Source organism: Lipophrys pholis (assembly GCF_963383615.2).
Source record: "Lipophrys pholis genome assembly, chromosome: 20".
In the NCBI taxonomy this organism is placed as follows: Eukaryota; Metazoa; Chordata; class Actinopteri; order Blenniiformes; family Blenniidae; genus Lipophrys; species Lipophrys pholis.
Window position 1 is genome coordinate 6,620,984 of NC_137648.1, and position 22,176 is coordinate 6,643,159.

A 22,176-nucleotide genomic window follows, 5' to 3' on the forward strand; every position below is an offset into this window, starting at 1 on the left:
TAGGGTTGCCGAGACTCAAGCATTGAGCGGGACACACATTTGACTTCGAACTCACACCACACATGACTATATTTTATTCCAAGTTGCAGCTCTATGCTGAATTTCATGTTGGAAAGTGAAAGCTGCTTGGACTACAATTGAGAATTATGAGCGATCATTTCATGTTGTAAAACCATTCATGTCATTCCTATCACACACATGGTTTCACATTATAGCCAGGACTGTATTACTTTTATCTTCAGCACTGTACGTGCATGCTTGCTTGCAAGCAAATTATCTGGTGAGCCTTTTCCCTATCAAGCATTGAAAAATACAAATGATCTTGTTTCGCCCATTGTTTCCATTTTTGAGCTGTGATAAATGTATGCTTCCATGCATAGTTTATTTATGGTCTGTGTGTCAACTTAAGGCCAATCACATGGTGTCCTCCTGCACTGGATGCCCACCTGTGAATTACGGGGAAAGAAACAGAAGCATTGTTATTTAGAAGAACAAATTTCAAAACATATCATCTACTTTTGTGTTTGTATTTGTTGCACTTAATTAAGTACCTAAAAAAATCAAAACTATATATCTTGACACTAATTTCATGACCTCATTATATCTTTCTGCTCTCTATGCAGATTCATTGTATTGTGTGTACTGTATGTTCCATGCATACTTGCACACTTTTTTGCTCAAGGTTTAGTTGGTAATTTGGTCAGGATTTGTGTTGGAGGCATTACTCTCTCCAAGTAGCTCAACATGTGTGTGGTGACCACATGTAGGGCAACTTAAAGTATGTCAAAGGCTTAAAAGTGACCATTTTAATGCCATAAAGTGTACATGCAGTAAGCCCCAGAAGATTACACTCTTTAAGATGAGAGAGGGTTTGGCCTTGTGTGGATCTGCTCCACAGTAAGTTCGCTTCTGCAAAGGCATTAATGCAATGCTGTGCACTGACCAGACACCATGGAGAAGCACAATGGTAATTTTTGTTTAAAAATGTTGATCTTTGTGCACACTGGCATGAGCGTGCGTGTCTTTATCTATAATGAAACGACACACAGTGATGCTTCTGAAATTCTACGCCCCCCAGCACAATAAAGCATTATTACTATGATTGATCCCAGGCCAACATTTTATAAATAACGGGGTTAAATCATCGGCGTGGAAAGAGTACACTTGAGTCCTTATACAGCTCATCAATCATTTTATCAATCCATGTAAAAGACCGGATCGATTCATCAGGCAGGACAGTGAAGGAGAGGATGTGATGGATGATGCGAGGAACGGGACCCACCTGATTGAAATTCTGCAGCTGAAGTCTGAAAAGGTCAAGGGTTGCACATGAGGCATTTACAGGCCGAGCAGTCTCTTAACCGGACCTTTGTTGCCATGTCGGCCTGTATCGAATGTGCATGAGGGTGCGCGCGTGTGTGTGTGTGTGTGTGTGTGTGTGTGTGTGTGTGTGTGTGTGTGTGTGTGTGTGTGTGTGTGTGTGTGTGTGTGTGTGTGTGTGTGTGTGTGTGTGTGTGTGTGTGTGTACACATACTGTATGTGTGTGCACCTCCATGCATGCATGTATTTTTCTTTTGGCCTTGTGCTGTGGGGTGGGGGGGGGGCACTGAATTCAACTAATAAATCTCTGGAGAAACCAGCATATATGACCTGAAGGTCACCGTTTCATTAACTGTCTTCTACTTTGATTTTCTCATCTTTTATGCTTGTCCAGATCCCGTCTGCCTAACTGCCTACTTCACTCACCTGAGGAGGTTTTCAAAGAGAATGTAGATATGAATAAAGAGAGGAGTGGCTTTTGTAATAATTGTGCAACAAATAACGCAAGAGCGAGTGAGAAGGTACTGGGTTATTTTTTTCTTTCTTTTTTTATACATTACACCTTAAAAGTACATCTCATGAATGAAATGTTGCTTAAAATATAATTAAACTGTTACTGCTCTGTCACAGCTTTCTCTTTTAAGGAATGATTTTGTCCTTTGCAAGGAAAGAACTACTTCAGTCTCTCCACGTCCCCCACAGTAATTCATACCATGATTGTACACACGCTGGTTAGAATACGTGAAAGTTTGTGTTGTTTTTTTTTTTTTGCTTTTGTCAGAAGCATGCTATTTTCAGTTTATTTATAAATCTTTTTTCATATTTAGAGTCAATATTTTTCACTAACCATTATCATTAACTATCTCCCATTTTTGCTTTCGTCTTTCCCTTTTTTTTCAATCCACAAAGAGAACACTAAAGCCTGAGGGAATTATTGCTAAAACTGTTTAATTCAATCCAGAATGTCAAATAATGCCATTGGTTCTCGCTACTCAGATGTTAAACCGTGTTTTTCTTGGTTTTACTATTTAGCTAATTAAATATCTCAAGAGAGTTTAATAATTGGCAGCAAAAACATACAAAATGAATTGGGACTTCTTTTTTTATATATATATAATTCTGGCATCTCCAAACTACAAACTAATTAATTAGTCAAGATAAAAATCTATGTGTGAAATATACTGAAATATTTATAACGATTATGCCAGTCGTGTATCTTTTCTCACTCAAATGTGCAGCAACAACACAAGTCATGCTTAAGCATTTTAAGCTTTGATCCATTACAGTGGGAAATCAATGGAGAAGGAGTTATAGTAAACACTCGTGTTCTTCCTGTGAATGAAAAGAAAACTCACTTGTTTTGTTGAAGTGTGAGGCCTCTCTACGTGGAAAGTGGCCGAGTGGGCGGATTGTTTGAACTGTACCAGCAAAGCAATGCTTTATTTCCCTCAAAAACACAAAAAAAAAACGAAGAAGAAGAAGAAAAGCTGTTGACTACCACTTCGCTGTCCAAGGCCAACGGAACCACTTTTGAAATTGCATGGTATTCCCCATTCAGCTTTTTATAGATTGAATCATTCGAGTCATAGTTGAAAGCAACAATTAATCAGGAGGGAAGTGTAGTAAAAGCCTCAGGAGGAAGTCTTGAGTGCACTCTAAGCTCGTCTCCTGGCTGCTCTTGTGTTCACATGAATGCTTTACCGTTCCGGACGGGGTTTAAAGCGCCAATGAGACCAGGTTTTGCTGCAGCCTTACTGGATTTGTCACAAGTACTCAACCAGGTTTCTTCTTTTTATTTATTTTTATTTTTTTCTTAGCTCCTTTGAATCTCCACAGGAACGAGCTGAAATTAGGCCAAGGATCTCTCGCCTTTGATTATAGGTTGCATCCTGCAGGTGTCATCATCAAACACACTGAATGCCCCCTCCCTGCGCCCTCATTGACTATTTCATTCACTTTCTTTCTGTTTCTGTTGAGACTTTTTTCATTCGGTGTGAAGACACCCGGGTACAAGCCATTCTAACTGGGCACTTGTGTCCTGTGTGTCAGGTGTAAACACATTCAAGCTCTGACTCATGTCTAGACAGAAAAATTAGCACATACATACAGACAAAAAAAAAAAAAAAAGGGCAGGGGGCATTTAGGCAAGGTGTTCATGCTGCGCAATCAGACCTCATTTTCCTCACGGAGCTCAGTCAGTGGTCGCCATGTCTGGATTTGGCAGGGAACAATCAGATTTAATGTGAAGCCTTTTTTTTTTTCTGTGTTTCCTATTTCCACTGGCTCTGTCTTCAAATGAATGCAGCCGGGAGATCACAGCGAACGGCATATCTTTGAAAGCATGACTGCTTTTTCAGTTGAGGGGAATATAAAATGTATAAATGGAATCAGCAGGAAAGTATTTAATGCGGTGGAAGTTTTCACATCAAGGACAATGTTGTATGTCACGGTGAGGCGACAAGGTGACACGTGGGGCCATTATAGTTGAACGCTGGCTCAGAAAAATAGCTTTCCTGTGGCTACCTCAAAGCTTTTCATGAAAATGTCCTTTTATGATACTGATCTGTGTGACAGAACAGGTTTGAATGAGCTCATAGCAATGGTCATTGTTTTTTTTGGGTTTTTTTTTGCTATATATGCTCAATAATATGTGATTGTTTCAAAGTCATTAAAGGTTGTATACACACACACACACACACACACACACACACACACACATGCTTCAAAAATGTTCAAGAGTCAATATCTGTCTTGTATGAAGTCATCTGAAGATTGATATACAATCTTTGGGGATAACAAATAAGAAATGAGACTGTGATGCTGCACTAATGGGAGGAGGTAGTGCACCTCAGCGGGCCAGGCTTGTTGATGTAATTGAATGCAATGCTATGCAGCAAAAACGACTTTTGCCTTGAGCTGACTTTGAAAACTTTATCAGATGCTTTCTTTATATTTTTGTTGTATTTAACTCACAAAACACATAGCCTTTGTTTGGATTTGTAATCATTATTTGCATGGACTGAGTTTCTAAGTTTGGTTAAGGATTACATTTATAGTCTCCAGTGGTCTGCTAAAATTCTGTAAAACCTTTGGATTGGACGTTTTTAGTGTTTTTGCTTTTCCATTTGTCTCTGCTAATCCTCATGCAGTTCTGTTTTGTTCCGACTCTGCCACACGGATAAGACTTAAACTTGCGCTCAGAGGAGTTTTTACTCATATTTAATAGGTCAGTCCAAGAAACATTATCCCTGCTGTATTGTTTTTGAGGCACTGGCACAACAGTGACCTTATCATGCCTGTATAATTGGACTGGCTGCTATGACTCCCAAAAACAACAGCTGTCTTGGTTTTAAACCATATCAGTAGCTGTCACCGCTCCTTTGAACTGGGGAAATGTGTCTGGTGTTATTATGCAAAATGCAATTACACCAAATTACTGTAAAGCACAGCTGCAAATGCGACTGATTGAAATATTGAATGTACCCCATGAGAGCCTAAACTGCATGAGAGCTGACCCTGATTCTGCAAATTTGTTTGCAAAGGCTTTTGTGCCTGCAATTCAGGTCAATTTGATGTTTTGATGCAGATGATGAAGACGGCCATTTATACTGAGTGCATTCAACTGCTACTATAGATAGATAGATAGATAGATAGATAGATAGATAGATAGATAGATAGATAGATAGATAGATAGATAGATAGATAGATAGATAGATAGAAGCCTTCACTTACTCAAGGAAAAGTAATGTATTCTTGTGTGTTGATACAATATCTGTTGTTGCTGATCTGAAATGTAATGAAATGGCACTGAAAAAGCATTAAGTGAGGCAGTCAGTACCTCTGACTTGGTGTAGGGAGCAGTGCTGCTCACACACGTTCATGCATGTGGATTATTGTCCAGTGTCCCAAGTCGCATAAGAAAATTTGGTCATTCCAAATCTTCTGCTCACAGTGATGCATCATAGGAGGTATCCCTCGGTTTAACCGCACAGCGCAGATATTACAGGTCAAAGTAAATCAGATTTTGGAAAATGAGGGAAATTAAAAGCTGACAAAAACCTTTTTGATAATGTAATGTAGACTCCATGATGTTGTATGTTTTTAATAACATTTTGAATATATGAATATATAATATAAAAATGTATACTCTTCCATTGGGTTCATATATGTGTAAATCTGACTCTGAAAGAGTCAGTGCTTCACCTGCCTCACAGTTAATCATACTGAAGTTGCCGATTGTCACTGATTTAAGAGTGATCCGCTTACATTAATAACGGTTAGTTGCCAACACTTTCTCTTTGCCTTCCTCTCTCCACGGGAATTCTGGGTTTTATGTCAAGTCCACAGATGGGATTACCATTTCTGCTATTATTTCAAAGATGATATATGATATGATAAGTGAAAATTATGATACAAAAATTATGATATTTGTCATTGCTAATTATTAAATTGGTGTGTCCATGCTGACAGACAGGGTTACTATCACAGTAGTTGTGTGTGTGTGTTCTAGTTCATCCATGTATGTGCACTGACCACCACCTATAGAAAAGGTTTCAAGATGTCTTTTCTTCTTTTGCACATCTGAAAACCTGCTGTTTTACTCTTATTTTTTTTTTAAGTAAATAAGTTCAATTAGCTCCAAAATGCACCATTTACCAACTTTTCTCATGTTACATGTAGTGATTGGTGCTCTCGCCTCACAGCATTGAGGATCTGGGTTTGAGACAGGGCTGGGAGTTTCTGTGGAGTTTGCATTTTCTTCCTGTGCACGCATTGGGTTTTCTCCAGGCAAGCTGGTTTCCTTCCACAATCCAAAAACACAGACTTGAAGTACAAAAAACAATCACCACAGAATGACTATAAGTTCTACTATGTGAGGAGTGCCGGGTCACTGTGACTGGACATGCTGCCTTGGCAACAGCTTATATACTTTAATTAAAACTTTCATCTTCATGTTTTTTGACTTCTCATATTCCCCCCACTGTAAACTGTAAATTATCCTACTCTCACTTTTTTTGTTTCAGCGTTGACACAAAAGCCTCCTCACTGCTTAGCATTGTTGTATTGATGCATTTTATTTTGTGTAACGCACTACAGGCTTGAACTTCTTCTAATTGTGTGGACATTTGAGTTTTTGGATATAGAGGGCAATTAGTCTTGCAGATATTAAACATTTCTTTGGCTATGAATTGTGAGATTAATAAGGGGGTTTGAGGATTCTGCAGCTCAGAGGTCTTCAAAAAATTCAGTTTTTGTGCTTAATTAGGGGTTTCCTGTGAAGAATCTCACATTCAGGAGCATGTGACCTTTGACCACCAGCTTTAAACTACTCAAGCCAAAGAAAACAGAGCAGAGATGTTTTTATAAATACAAAATTAATTCAGGAGAGAGGGCAATGGTATGTAGTCTCTGTAGGGGTTTCCTCAACACATTGTTGCACCTGCTTGTATTTGCCTCTGTGAGGATTCTGATTTTGTAATCATGTATTAAAAATGAATGCATCCACCCCCCATCCCTCTTCTGCTCTCTCCTCAGATCCAGACTTTGCAGACTTGGGAGTACCCCCACCTCTGCCCTGTAGGTATACCCCCTCACTGTTTCTGTCTCTGTTTCCTCTTTTCTCTCTTTCTGTCTCACTTTCTTTTACATCCTCTAATTTTTCCACCACAGTCGTTTGTCTCACTAAAGCCTAGTTATACTGTTTCTTTCCTATTACTTCATGCATTGGTTCTCTGATGTTTGCAGGTTGCATGCATGGGACTTTTGGAAGTTCACGTTTGTTTGCTTGAATGGCACGTGTGTCCATCAGCGTGCATGCAATTGTCTGTGGGTATTAATGCTTATGTGTGTGTTTCAGCCTGTCAGTATGACATGGTTGGTCCAGAAGGTATCGTTGAGTCTCATCAGATCACCAGAGACGGGAAGGCTGGCGCCACCGAGGCCGTAGACTGTAAATGGTACATCCGTGCTCCACCGCGCTCCAAGGTTAGTGACATAAAGTCGCTTTCAACTGTGAATTTGATTTAAAGTCAAACTCTGAAATGTCAAATGATGGGAGGGGGGGGGGAAATGGAAATGAAATTATGTTCCCATCATTTGGTTTGATGACAGCACAACACATCAAAGCACCGTTGTTAAGCTGACAAATACTGTTATGTCTTCATTACTATTCCTTGTGAAATGTTCAGCGTGTATTCAGATAGCAAGGATTTTTTTTTTCTCTCCCTTAATGAGCTGCTCCCATTCAGTAATTCTCCACTCATAGCGCGAGATCAGAGGTTGCATCAGGAAGCTTTGATATTACATATAGGTTTGTCTGCAGCTGTCAGCAGTGTCCTGACGTGTGCGGTGTGGCTGCGGGGTGACTTGTTCCCCCACTAGGGTCGGACAGATAGGCAGAAGGGTTTACTTGGGGTCAGGGCCATTTTTTTTAATCAGCGCGCTGTTGCCAAGAGGGCTGGGGGATGGAAGGAGAAGCACAGTGGTGTCACGAAAGGTAGACTGGACAGACACTGGAGGTAGGGAGCCTCTGCGCTGATGAAATGGTGTTGCCATGCAGTTTGACCCTGAGGTGTGTAACAGCCCGTATTTGTTTTTCTCTGCCAAAGTTCTGCGTATAATCCCTGTATGCATTTACATATGAAGACACACAGTGTACACTTTCTCTCTAAACATTTGTGCTCAGCAGACACACTGCCGTATCTACCACTGCTACCTGTGCCGCATTAATGCTATGGAATTGAAGGTTTCCTGGGGAAAGCGCAGCGGTGCAGGGAAGAGTCACATTTTACAGACGCCACATCCTCTGGTGTGAGTCCATATGGCATGATTCTATTGGCACATATAAAGTCCAGTCCATGACGGCAGTAAATCTGCTGCTCAAACAATGTGGGCCCTTTTTCTGGGTCCATTTGCAGGGGTTGATTTAATGGAACGACGCTACATTTCTACCTTGACTTTTATGGCTACAACAATTCTTTCAAGGACAGGGAGTATTATGAGGTCTGAATTTTAAGGGAGCTGAAAGGTTTATTCACATTTAGCATATTACACCTGTGGCTGTCGAGGTTAAAGGGACAAGTGTTTTGTGTTACGACACCTTTTGAATGCTGTTAACGCCGCTTCCGTCTTTTGTTCAGGCCTTTTACAACACAGGATCGGGTGAATGAAAATAGTGAAGATTTTGTTTATTGTTATGATTTTAATGTTTGACATTGGTACAGAGAGTGCACAGTTTATTTTCTGAAGCCAAATTCCTTGTGTGTTTAACATACCTGGCCAATAAAGCTGATTCTAATTCTGATAATACCGTAGAACTTCTTCTCGTGGGGTTTGCATTTTTATAAATGCATGCAATCCTGTGTTTTTCCACAGAGTGAAATAAACCAGCCTTACCATGTCACTATTTGTTTCTCTAATTCGATGCTTGTTGCAGTTGGGTGATGTTATTATTCTCCTTTTGTGGCCACTGCAGAGATCTTTTTAGAGTTATACAGTGCACATTAGGGAAACTATTAAGCTGCGGTCGTCCCTGATGAAAACTGTGATTAGGCTCATAGTAGTTTTCACACTGGTTTTTCATACTGAACTGCAGGCTGTTGCAATGTACACACACACACACACACACACACACACACACACACACACACACACACACACACACACACACACACACACACACACACACACACACACACACACACACACACTGGCTTGTGATATGACTGGCTGATAGCATTGGTGCAACTGTGATTCATGGACACAGCAGTTGCTCTTATCTAGAATATTCTTCGAGTTACGTATTTCCTGCTAATGCCGTTGCTTACGTCTAAAAATGACCTTCAGAATCAGCGGCTTTACAATCCAAAGCCACAAAAACTAAAAGAGTGCACTGCTGGCCTCAGTTAGATGTTACGATGTTGATGTTGGTTTAACTGCAGACACGCCACCAAAGACAACCAAAAGTCAGTTTTGTGTGCGTCTCATGCACGTGTGTCTATGTGCATGGCGAAGGAAGGGCGTGTACATGAATGAGCAGCAGAGCAAGCAAGCAGGTCTGCCAGTACGATGTATTTTACTTGGTTTGAATAAGTGTCACATTTTGCCCTGCAGTAGTGCCTCACAGGGCAAGTTTTGGGCCAAAAGCTGACAATCATTGGCACTGATGGACAGGGCAGCAAATAAAAATTTCAGCACAAATCTATCTTCACAGATATCCAGTCCTGAAGCTCTCACCTTTGCTGCAACTGTTCACACTCGGTTACACATGAAATATATAAAACCTACTGCAACTCGATTTATCTGCTGTAGTTTGTCACTTTCAGCCAGTTTCTGAAACACATGCATGCATGCTAATGTTTCTGCAGTAGCACACATAAGATGGAGAGAATGCCTCTGCCACCCACCTATTATTGTGTATGTGCATGCTTGAGGTTGCACTGTATGCAGGGCAGGGCACGGCGTTCATTTCCCTATGCTGATACAGTGCTGCACTGTAGCCAATGTGCCAGAGACAGCAGAGAGATAATGACATCCTATACCGGAGGCTCTAATTAGACTGCACTGGAGCACTCCAGAGAGAAGGGGGGGTACATAGGAGGAGGAAGAACAAGAAAAAGAGGGGATGGGGGGAAGATATACTTAATAATGCATTTTATCAAGCATCTAAATGTATAGGGACTGAGTTTAGGGGTGAAAAGCCAGATGGCAGAGAGAGGGATGGTGTTAAAGGTAAAAGAAGGGGAGACTGAGTGAAAAACATACCTGCAAGGCGAGCAATAATGGCCATGTGTTGTTGCCAGAAGTGACAGCACTGCACCAATTTTAATGCAATGATGCTATTACTTCACACCAGCATGTGTCTTTTATTTTTATATATATATTTTTTTTTTCAGCTTCAGCTTTGGATGGATTTGGGGAAAATTGCCTTTGAAAAATTGTAATTAATTGGATTTTACTGGCATCAGAAGTGATATAAAACTCACTGTGTAATCAGTGTCCAGTCGGTTAGAGGCTTCACCTTTCAGATACATGTGTGTGTGTGTGTGTGTGTGCAAAATACAATCAACGAGCAGTAATAATGGCATATAGAGAGATATTCGGCTCTAAGTTTACAAACTGTCAAATGTAGGTCTTTCTTTTATTTCTTCCCTTGTAGAATATCTTCTTCTTGGTATTTTTGTTTGGACAGCTGTCCAGATTCAGTTGACGGGAGGATTATTTACAGTTGCCTCATCAGTTACTGTGTCTTCTGCAGACTATTTGTGTCCCGTCTGTTTTACACAGCCTGGACTTTTCCACCACCCCTGCCTTGCAATGTGTCTGACACCCTCTGCATCTTTTCATGAGGATAATGGTCAAAATATAGGCTTTCATTCTGACTGTAATGAACAGCAAGCACTCTTACGGGTACCTTTTAGCTATGAAGAGAACATATTCTTCCTCGGTCAGTGATGGATTCTGTGCCATTATTGGGCTGCTGCAATCAATGAAGAGGCAGCCTATTTTCCTGCTGGAGCCAATCTCTCACCTTACAAATTGGTGATTGTATCTATCTGATCCATTGCCGTCATTTCGTTTTGTGATGCTATCTGTGTTCCGATTCCTTTTGTTTTTCATCATTGGTCAGTTAGAATCCACCTAAAAGATCTGCAGGGGTGGAAAAAAAACAACATCAAAGGCTTTTATTTTGTTTGTTTGTCAGTTTCTGGTGTGTAGTTGTCACATAATGAGGCCTTTTTGTTCACCTTCCTGTCAGCGCAAACAATAACTGCATCGGTCAGTCAATGATTTAGTGCGTGCAACAGCTTGATCAAAGATATTACAACCACGAAGAATGTCAATGATCATTTCTCGATGTGCAGTCTCAACTGGATAGCCTAGCAGTGAAAAGGAAAGCACTGCAGCCTCTGATACTGAAAAACACAAGAATATCCAAGCCTGTGAGGTTGTTATCTTTTACCACACAGAAATATGTATGTAGCAAATGTTACTTTTCTCTTTCGTCACTGTCAGCTTTAGTAAGACCACGCGTGGCATTGACGTCACAGCAATTGAAAGATAGCCCAACAGTCTAAGATTTCTGTTTGTTAGACTTGTTCGAGGAAGAGAACAAGTTCCAAGCAAAAGGCACAAATAAAACGGGGACATGTGGCTTACGGTATCTATTGCCGTTTGTTCCATGGAAAAAGAAAAGTCAGTTGGGGCATCAGACGGCTTTGTCTGTCAGTATTATATTTTCACCATGTAACAAACAATAACATGATGCCTGCCAATTATGTGATCAATTTGGCCATTTTAAATGTAATAAAGCCTGTAATGTAATAACTTGCCAATAGTGTAATAAGATACTTGAGCCAGTGTAGTAGTAACATATACAACAACACTACAATTACATCACAATGATGATGATACATAAATACATCAACATTTCTTGGAAGAAAAATACTTTTTTGCAGGTTTTGTACAGTGTGTTTAGCAAAAGCAGGTAAAGTGTAATGGGAGAGTCATCGTATTCATTAAGTGTACATACAATGCAGCACCTCTCAATTCTACTTGATTTACTACATTAACCGTAATGTTTTTTGGCAAATCAGAAATTGTAAAGGGTCGGGAACATTCTGGGAGGCAATAAGAAAAAAAAAAAATTAAACTACAGCTCTCAGGTATTGTTGTGCTCTATTTTGTGATGAACTATCCCGTATATGTTGATATAATTTACATAAGGAAATCTACCTATTTTGTATAAACATTTATTTTATGATAAGATTTGCATCTCTGGATTTAAGAAAAAACAGAAGCTCTATAAAGTTCTTGGATCATATCTCCATCTTGATGCTCAATATGTGGACATCATGCCTAACAGTAAACAATATTTTGCATTTGCAATTAGTTTCCCCTGACTGGTATAACTTTTATTGGTTACAGACGGCTTCATTCAGTGCGTTCTTTGGGCTGTGGGTAGAACTTTTCCTAACGCTTGCTGACAATGAATGACTGGGCAAAGTGTCCTAATTAACATGCGGATTTGGTGCTTTTTTCAATTATTTGCCTCTTGAATCCTGAAACAAATGGAGACACATTTGGCTTGGAGAACATAACCTTAACCTTGATTGCAACCTTAACAAATCAACATTTGATTTGACATTTTTGGCAATCTGTCACATGGAAAGGCGCCATCATCCTCCCGGTATACCTACTTTGTACTTAGGAAAAAAATGAAATGACCAGGAATTTATTTTTTTTATACTACAGTGTCAAATGATCTTCCTCTCACAACGCTGACTTCATATTTAAATGCAGTGATCTGGAAATGTGTCTATTAAAATATATCTCCTGTGATCTCTCCAGAAATTAAACCACTGATATTAATATAAGTCTGCACTCCATGTATTGTCACATGCACATCTATTTTAATACAAAGTATCTGTGATGTATTATACATAAAAACACCATTAAGCTTGAGGTTGACAAACCACACTTCATTAGGGTTATTTGTACAATTGAATACGATTCAGACCTACAGGTTTCCAATAAGTTTGGCTTCATTAGAGAGGTTTTAATTTAACTTAATGGTGCATCGGAAATTCACTTGACTGTATTATTATAATAGGTGTTTCTAGTGTTTTTGTTGCTCCCATTAAGGTACATGGGATTGTCAGAGTATCAAAAACTTGTAATTATCTCAAGCAAAGCTCAACGTTGGTAAAATCTAAAAATCTGTATTTCTGTATGTGGCAGAGTTGTCTAATAACGTGGCTGGTATGTTTCCAATCTGCTGTCTCAGCATATGATGAAGATAATGCAGTCAACAGAGTGGTTGGATATGAAGATTTTTTTTTTTTCTTCTTCTTTTTAATCAGAAGAATATTGACACCCATGCGAGACCTCAGAGGAGCTCCCCAGCTTGTTTGCCCCCTACAATCCATTTCAGTTGTCATGTTGGTGAAGCCGAGTTGACATTGCAAGGTCCATTATCCTGCTCCATCTGCAGCCTTCGTCTTCGGGCATTTAAAGCGTCACATTTCGCTGTCACAGTTCGGGAGCGGCCCGCTCATTAACCGTAATGATGGCGAGTGCTGTGCGCAGTGGACCAGAACCATAGCTGTGATTGGATGATCTCGGCTTGATGAATGAGTGACAGACAGGGATGCGCGCACACAATCGGAAAGTGGGAAATAGCTCCTGTGAGAAGTCAAGGTGGATAGCATGGTGGATATTTCACCCAACACGGGATTGTTAGGATAATAATGTAGTTTGTGTATTTAATCTGTCAAACTTTCCTCGATGATAACTTGGACATGAGGTAAGTCTCATACACCCTGAATACATTTGGAGTCCATTGGTCTCAGAGTACGTTTAATATCAAAGTAAGTCTATAACATTTTCTCTCCCTTAAAAATTGAAAGCTGGTGGCAAAATGTCCAAGGTCTCCTTAAAGTTTAACAAGGTTGTAGGTTTTAGTGTAATGCTTTATCTCAGCAGATATGGATAATGAGTTTAAAGCTAATAGACTCTGTCTGTCTTTGAGTGCTCATTTGATATGCATGTGTAATGACTTTGTACTAGCTGCAGTCTGTCAGTCTTATTTCATTGCACATCTGCTGCGATAATGAGTAAGATGCACAGGCAATAATAGGAAGGAGCTGAAATCTCTTTTCTCCCACGTTTTGTGCACCTTTTTTGCGCAGTTGTGTCCTTTGATTTTCACTTGATCTGTTCTCCTTTTTTCTCTCTCTTTATTTCTCTCTTCCTCGCTTGCTTGTGTGCTTTGGACAGATCTACTTACGTTTTCTCGACTATGAGATGGCAAATTCCAACGAGTGCAAGCGGAACTTTGTGGCGGTGTATGACGGTGGCAGGTGTGACGTTTTACTATTATTCTAACTTTTCTTTCCTGCATGCCTAACCACCCATACAGCCTGGAAATAACAACTTACAAGCAGAATATAGTCGGTCCATGTCAGAGTAGACATTGTACCGGCAAAGGTTTTTAGGCTGTTGTGAAAAATACTGCAAAAATAAAAAATCCATATTTTCTGAGACCACTCTTTGCTTTTGAAACTGCATTTTCCCACAGAGGATCACCTACCTCCTATGCTCTTTCTTTCCTGCATCCTTTTCTTGAATTATCCCTCCTGCATTTATGACCAAACCATCTCAGCCTTGTTTTTCACACCCTGCCACTAAATTGTATAAAAGGTCATTTCCCCCAAACTTGAATGAAAATTTTGCACAGCACTGCCCACAATTTGCCAATACTTCTTTCATGTATTTTCCTTTTGCTGGGGCTTGGTGGGACAGCAGATGCTGCCTCAACCAGAAGTGTCAAGCGTAAGGCTCAAAACCGACCAGCGAGACTCTCAAATTCTGCAAAGTATAATTAGAACAAAGAAGCAATTTACAAAATGAATAGGAATTATAGTAATAAAAGAACCACTCTTCCTCATATGCTCACTGGAGGATGCTCTGTTTCAGTCAGTGTAGATAGACGGCATCATGCCAGCTGCGAACACCCGCTGCCTTATGCCTGGAAAATATTGTTACCATTAAGCCATGCTATGATGGTAAGCTACTGTAAGCATGCAAGCCGAATGCTGCAGAGGTCATGTTCCATAAGACGTGAAAGGCATTTGCCAACATTAAAGAGAAACACACTGGCAGGTGGGATTTCAGCCAAATTCGAAGCTTAATTATTTTGTTGCGTCTCCCTTTGCACCAAAATATCAAAGGCAAGGTATATTTCAGGAAACTTTGTACCAGGAGGCACCGTACACAATGTCATAATGTTAAAAGTGTATTTATTTTGCATCGTCACTTTCAGGAAGTTCATGTTTTTGTAAAAATGTGATCTTGTGAATGTAGAGGTTTTTTTCTTTTATATATATATATATATATATATATCCTCATGGCTTTATGCACTTCAACAGAGCACTTTCAAAGTCATTACTGGTATGATCGTGACGTTTCACTGTTTGAACCCTCTAAACCAAAAGTGACACCCCTGGTCGAAACACCACACCTGTTTCAATTCTTTTACTCACAATTCGAAATGCCCTGTTAGTTGAACTTTGTGCTAGTAGGTGGATAAAAGCATGTTAGGTCTTCTCCGCAGCGTTCGGTTCTCATAAAGATCTGAACCAACTACACGCTGGCTATAGCTCCACATTTTAAGGTCAGATATGAAAGTGATATTGATCTTCTTGTCTGGCTCTTAGCGAGCATGTTTCCACACTTCTACATGCTTATCTCAAGTCTGCCAATATAAGTAATTTATCTTTAATCAGAAGATAATGAGATATTAAAATTCTAATTAAAGTAAACTATATTTGATGCTTTGAGATAAGGTTAGAATTGAATCATTATCTGCGATATACATGAAAACAAATATAAGATCAACAGTCTCGTTTATAGTCTGGAGATGTGCAGAATAATTAGTTGAGATCACACGATAACAGACCGTGGCTCACCAGCGTGGGTTATTGAGATGCACAGTGAACGCTCACGGTAATTGATAATAAAATATGCATTCTTATCTCATCCTGTCTCGTCTCAGTTCAGTGGAAGACCTGAAGAGCAAGTTCTGCTCCACGGTGGCCAACGACATCATGCTGGTTTCCACGCTGGGAGTCATCCGTATGTGGGCGGACGAGGCCAGCCGCAAAAGCCGCTTTCGCATCCTTTTCACAACCTACCAAGAACGTAAGGCGAGACTCCCCGCTCATGCCCGTGTGCTGTACAGTTCCAATGTTTATTGCGATATGACCCGCCCACTGAGGGAAACCAATTTGCTTTATTCATCAGCCCACCACTCTATGAAAGCGACACTGATGCCAAAATAAAACAGGGTTCGTCTTTAGTGGCAGCCATTAACGGACGATGGAGGCAGAGTGACCATGTTTATGGCAAGTTATATCAGAAGCAGATCGCAGCAAAGGTGCAGTCAGAGGTTTCCATTTAGTTTTATGACCATTTAAACTGCAGCGAGCAGGAAACCAAGGAACATGATTTTCATTATAGGAAATGTTGCCTGTGGGGTGATTTTGAATGTGACAGTATGAGCAGATTGGAGCTCCAGTTTGTTGCCACTGGTGGGGCATCGGCACTGGCTAAGTCCTTTTTTGTACAGAGCTAAAAAGATAAAGATAAACAGTGAGACTGAGCCTGTGCCAATAGAATATCAGGATGAGCTACAGTATGTTTGCATCTACCCACTTTCTTTGTGCCAAACACCTGGGAGAGATTAAAACACACACACACACACACACACACACACACACACACACACACACACACACACACACACACACACACACACACACACACACACACACACACACACACACACACACACACACACACACACACACACGCAGTTCCTCTTCATCATTCAACGGCTTCTAATTTATGGAGCTTGTAGTTTGACAGAGGCTGCAGAGGGCATTCTTTGTGTTAGTTGTCTGAATAAAGCAGGTCTAAACCTTGTGTGTACACATTATGCCGATACCTTTCCACTCCTTTGATTTGCACGCATACAAACGAGTAGAGTCCACATGTGAACCTGCACACATGCACGTCTTTGAATAAACAATCTTCAGAAATTGAAGACTTTACGGGCAGACATGACAGAAGCTTCAAATAACTGAATACGTCTAATTAAATACACTATTAGATTATTGAAACTTAAGAATTGTATTAAATGTGTCTATTCAAGTGTTTATCAAGAAGCCAAACAAAAGTATATTTAAATCCTGCTTATAGTAATGTAATTTATAAGGTCATGCGCCACAAAAAAAAAATCAGTTGACGATCTTTGCAGAGCTCCCTCCTCCTGCCTACACTAGTTGTAATGTGTTTATTGGAGTGATAAGATCGTTTTGTACCGAGCTTCATCAGTATAGGCGACCGCAGTTGCAGCGGAGTTGTTTATGGTGTGAAGTCGGCGTCCCTCATTGTCGGGCCTTTTCACCAAGCAGAGCCAGGATGTGCTGTTGCCGGGGCAACGCCTCTGCCCAAGTCACTCAGGCGATCCCCAGTTAGACCTCAGCCTTTCGAGCAGCACCCACCACAGCTCAGCAGCACTGCAGCAAGGCTGTCAACAGCGCAGGTTACAGATGCAGCGCAGCTCCCGAGAGCAGGTAATGCAGTGCAGTGATCGGCTTCCACAGTCTCACCATCGAAAACACACGGCTTATTTTAAAATGTAGCTGCACTCTGAATGTAACCTGTAGTTTATCATTTTTTACACCCGCTGATGGAAAAACTCAAGTCAAGCCCACCTACATGCCATTTTTTATTTATTTTTTTTTATTTCTGTGCACATTTGTGCTCTTTTTCAATAATATTTCTATCCTTTTCTTAATTGAACTTTTCAAACAGCATAATATTTGAATAAGAGTCAGTCAATAAATTGAAGCAAGTGTTTGATTGATTAAATATTTGAATAGACCACATGGTGGTTTAGTAGCTAGAAGTCTCATTCATGGTAATACAATTCTTGAGAGTTTTGGACCTTTCTCAATAGAGCTTGCATGTTCTCCCTGTGCATGCAGGGGTTATCCCCAGGTTTTCTGGTTTACTCTTTTATTCCAAAAGCACGTGTTTGAGAGTAAATTCGTAAAGTTGCCCAAAGGTTTGGATGTGGTGAAAAGATAATTAGGTTTAAAAGAATGACATTATTGTAATTAGTTTGATGTTTCAAATATCTTCAGTAGGTACTAATTTGAGTAATATTAACTAGAATTACAGTATAGTATTTCTTCAAGATCCTGGACTCAGTCCAGCTGACTATGAGTGAAGGAAGGAAACACCCTGAACAAACTCACCAGTCCATTACAGAGCAATCCAGACAACCACACACACTCATCAATACGGACAGCAATTCACCAAAAATGCATATTTTTCTATTGTTGGGTAAACCAGCAAACCAGGGTACATGTAGAAAATCCATTTACGCACAGAGAGAACATACAAACCCAAACCCTCGCCAGGGATGAGAAATGGGGATCAAATTTCTTACAGATAACCAAGCTCCCACTTGTTTTTGCTGCATGTATAACCAAATTTTACCTAATCATTAAACATTGAACTCTGCCATAAGACATTTACTCAAAGTATTAACGCCTGTGCATTAAACAAGACCGAAATGATCAAAATTAAGATAATGTACTGAGAATACAAAAAAAGGGGGGACGTTGACATAGCAGAAGAGGTTCTTTATGCACTACATGCTTCAGAAATACTATAATAAGTGTAATTCCCATGCTAGCGTAAGAAGATGTGTAACTATTTCAACAGAATATACGTGAGTCTGTTAATAGCCAGATTTTGCAGCTTAGAAAGCAGTTTTTTAACGATAAGTGTCCCCTGCCCATGAAGCAAGTGATTGCCATGATTGTTCCCAGCTGCTGGGACCCAGTGAAGCCAACATCTCTGAGAGAACCATTTGCAGCCGTTCAAAGAGTTGCTCCATTGGGAATTGCGTGCTTTTCCCCAAATGCAAACATCCACCTTTGTCACCTGCGTCACATTTACACCTGCTGATTCCACAGATCTTGGTCCTATGCGTACAGACACTCAAGGTCCTGCTGTGCAGAGCTACAGTGTAGAATTACAAATATGAGATGTAAGAAAGCGAAACCTATCTTTGCCAAAGAAGCAATTATGTCTTAGGTGATAAATGTGCTTGTGCGTCATCTCAGCTGTCAGCATTGTTACGCCTCATCTGAAAACACGTCTCTGGGGTTGTAAATGGAAATTTGCTCTGGCTTCACTACACACATCACTTGTGGTTTCTCGCGAAGCTTCTTCATTGTATACAAGAAAGATTTCAGGTGAAAAACGGTGTGCTAATGTCGGTCGTGTGAAACTTTGCCTGGTTGTAGATCTGATCGTGTCATTTCTGTGCACTTGATGAAATAGTGGGTGTACAATTAGGTACATTCAGAAGATTGAAGAATCATATAGCCACTTACATGAGAATAAATCGATGGATTGATGGATGGATGGATGGACTGATGAATGGATCAACAGAGTGCTCTTGTAATAACCAGGATATGACTGAGTTTGCACTTAAAAGTAAATGTAATTTAGTTCATTTGCTTGTGAGCCCACTATGTATGATCAGTATGATCTATATCCACATTAACATAACACATTTATCATGAACATGCTTAAAGGTCAACTGAATTTTGACTGAGAATAAAAGATTGATCTTTTGCTGGAATTTGCAAATAGTGAAAGATGAGGAAAATTGGACAACTTCAGATAAACTGTCCATACTCTGAGACCCTCAATGTATAGGCAAGGCAGGGCAAATTCATGTATAGAGCACCATACAAACACAGGGCAATTTACAGGGCAAATTAAAGAACTACATTAAAGCTTTAAAAGAAATTAAACCACTGACCATACATAAAGCCGAGTCAGTCTATTTATTGTCTATTGTCTTAACATTTAGAAAAAAACTTTGCAGCTATTCAAGATAAAACATAAACACTGTGGAATCTGTTCAGTTCGAATCTGAGAAATGGAGCGATTACATATTTTTGGCCTGAGCACTAAAAACTATCATTAGTGAAAAAGAAAACATGCAGATTAACCAGAACTTTTGGAACCTTCTCATAAAGTGGCTTAAGTACCCCTGTGTAAACCAACAACACACACACACACACACACACACACACTCACACACACACACACACACACACACACACACACACACACACACACACACACACACACACACACACACACGCACACACTGCAGAAACCTCTTTGCTCTTGGAGTACCACTCTGCAGGAACCCCCCGACTGTTTCCACCTCCACCTCTCATTTAGAAGTTCATTTATGCCTCCAATAGTGGTTGTGAACACTTCTGTGTGGGCAAAAGGCCACTTTTATTTCAGAACGTCTTCAAATTAATTTTGCAGGAGATTAGCGCGGATCGCCCTCTGTTAAATGTCTTCTCTCACCCCGTGGTGAGCGGTGAAGGCGAGGCGATTCGTCTGCGCAATCAGAAGGTGTGGGCTCCCTCTGGTGGCTACTTACAAAAAAAAAAAACAGTTTTGGCAGATTTCACGAAAGAAAATAACAGGTGGAAGAGAAAATTGGAAGGAGAGTGTTAGAAAACACACAGAGAGCCAATATGACTCAGGAAATGCTGGCAAAGGCCCAGACAGGATGGGTGAGAGAGAGAGAGAGAGAGAGAGAGAGAGAGAGAGAGAGAGAGAGAGAGAGAGAGAGAGAGAGAGAGAGAGAGAGAGAGAGAGAGAGAGAGAGAGAGAGAGAGAGAGAGAGAGAGAGAGAGAGAGAGAGAACAAGCGATGGAGATAAGTCACTCTAATTTGGTGTGTTATTATTCACTTGGGATGAGAGCTGGGGTGAAAACAGCCATACATCATAGTGGTAACACTGTCAAATCGTCCCCAGCTCCGCCATACCACTGGCAAGCCGCTTTAGTACCAGCGCCAGTGTTGTGGAAGAGTGGGAAGAAAGTGAGAGATAAAGAGAGGCGTTGAAGAACCTGCAAGTGACTGTGGATGGATGTCTTTTCTGCAGCCATGCAGCCAGAAACTAAACCGAGCCATCCATTGTGTTGCCATGTCAGCAGCAAATGAGTAACTTTTACCTTCCACCTAGTAAACCGTGTTCCTCGTGAATTGTCTGCATAACTGATGACTTCAAATTGTGTAGTTTTACAATTTAACTGAAATTTGGGTTACTCAAGAAGTGCAAGGAGTGAGAGTATTATTCCTTTTCTTTACTGCGCGTTGCAATGAAATTACTTACTGTCTTAAGTGTAAATGCACTTAAGTATAACAAATTTTATGCAGATGTCACACATTGTCCTGATGCCTCTGAGGCTCAGACTTCAGACAACAGGAGGGACTCTCTAGCGGAGATTTTCTTATGCTTGCTCTTTGAGTGTGATACCGCATATTAGAAAATTATAAGATGGATTGATGTACGAAGCAATAAAGAAGTCAAAAAAACATCATGACGCTGTAAAACAAACATCGTTTATGCTAATTGTTCCACTGCACACAGCAAGATTGAGAAGTGATGAGTTTACTCTCAGGATGCAGTCTGTCAGTAAGTTTTAGAGCCTTGGTTCACCTGGAAAGCCATGCTCGTCATTTAGTTTTTAGTGTGTGTATGTATATACTTGTGTTGTTTATTTGAATAAGTATTAGCAATCTCTCTTCATAGTGAAAGGTTAATAACTAAAAGACTCTAAATTGTCAATAGGTGTGGATGTGAGTATGTGTGACTGTGTTTTAGCCCTGTGGTGATATTGCTATCCTGCCTTCTCTTGTGGTCAGCAGGAATTTGCTCTCGACTTCTGTGACCCAACGTGAGATTATACTGTATATGCCAAAATCACATGTAAGGATAATATAGGTTTTCTGAAGACTGATTTGAAAATCAGTTCCCAGAGCCAATTATCAGTTTGTATCTCCCATGATGTCAATCCTTCAACGCAAATCTGTCATTGTGTGTAGAAACAACTCCATGATCTGGCACCCATGCATCACCTGCGTAGGTCTTACACGGGCGAGAATTGACGAATAGGACTTCAACAAGACCATCGACATTGCCACATTTGTCTGTTTTAAAATACTTTTGACTGACTAGTTTTGGGTTTCAGTACAAAAATCTGTATTCCTAAAATATCCACGATGAACACTATAGCTGGCAATTTAATGATGGTACCAAACAAGATTTTGTTAGCCTTCAGGAAATATATAATGACAAAAACTACTTTTACAGATATATTGAATATGTTTTATTCAATGTTTTCTTAATTGAAAACCTCAATGCATTTTCACTGTACTTGGATAACTTGGTTGCCTCAA

The 22,176-nt window shown here is 40.2% G+C and overlaps 1 protein-coding gene across 2 annotated transcripts in view; it reads left to right on the forward strand.

Annotated features, from left to right (window-relative positions):
• Positions 1–22,176, forward strand: part of neto1l (neuropilin (NRP) and tolloid (TLL)-like 1, like) — a gene marked incomplete at its 3' end in the record, with an annotated part of 80,112 nt that overhangs the window by 50,797 nt on the left and 7,139 nt on the right. For both annotated transcript variants that reach the window (XM_080489675.1, XM_080489676.1), the window contains exons 5-8: positions 6,856–6,897; positions 7,178–7,305; positions 14,098–14,180; positions 15,875–16,020. In XM_080489675.1, coding sequence (XP_080345801.1) covers positions 6,856–6,897; positions 7,178–7,305; positions 14,098–14,180; positions 15,875–16,020 — 399 coding nt within the window. The remainder of the gene's footprint in view (positions 1–6,855; positions 6,898–7,177; positions 7,306–14,097; positions 14,181–15,874; positions 16,021–22,176) is intronic.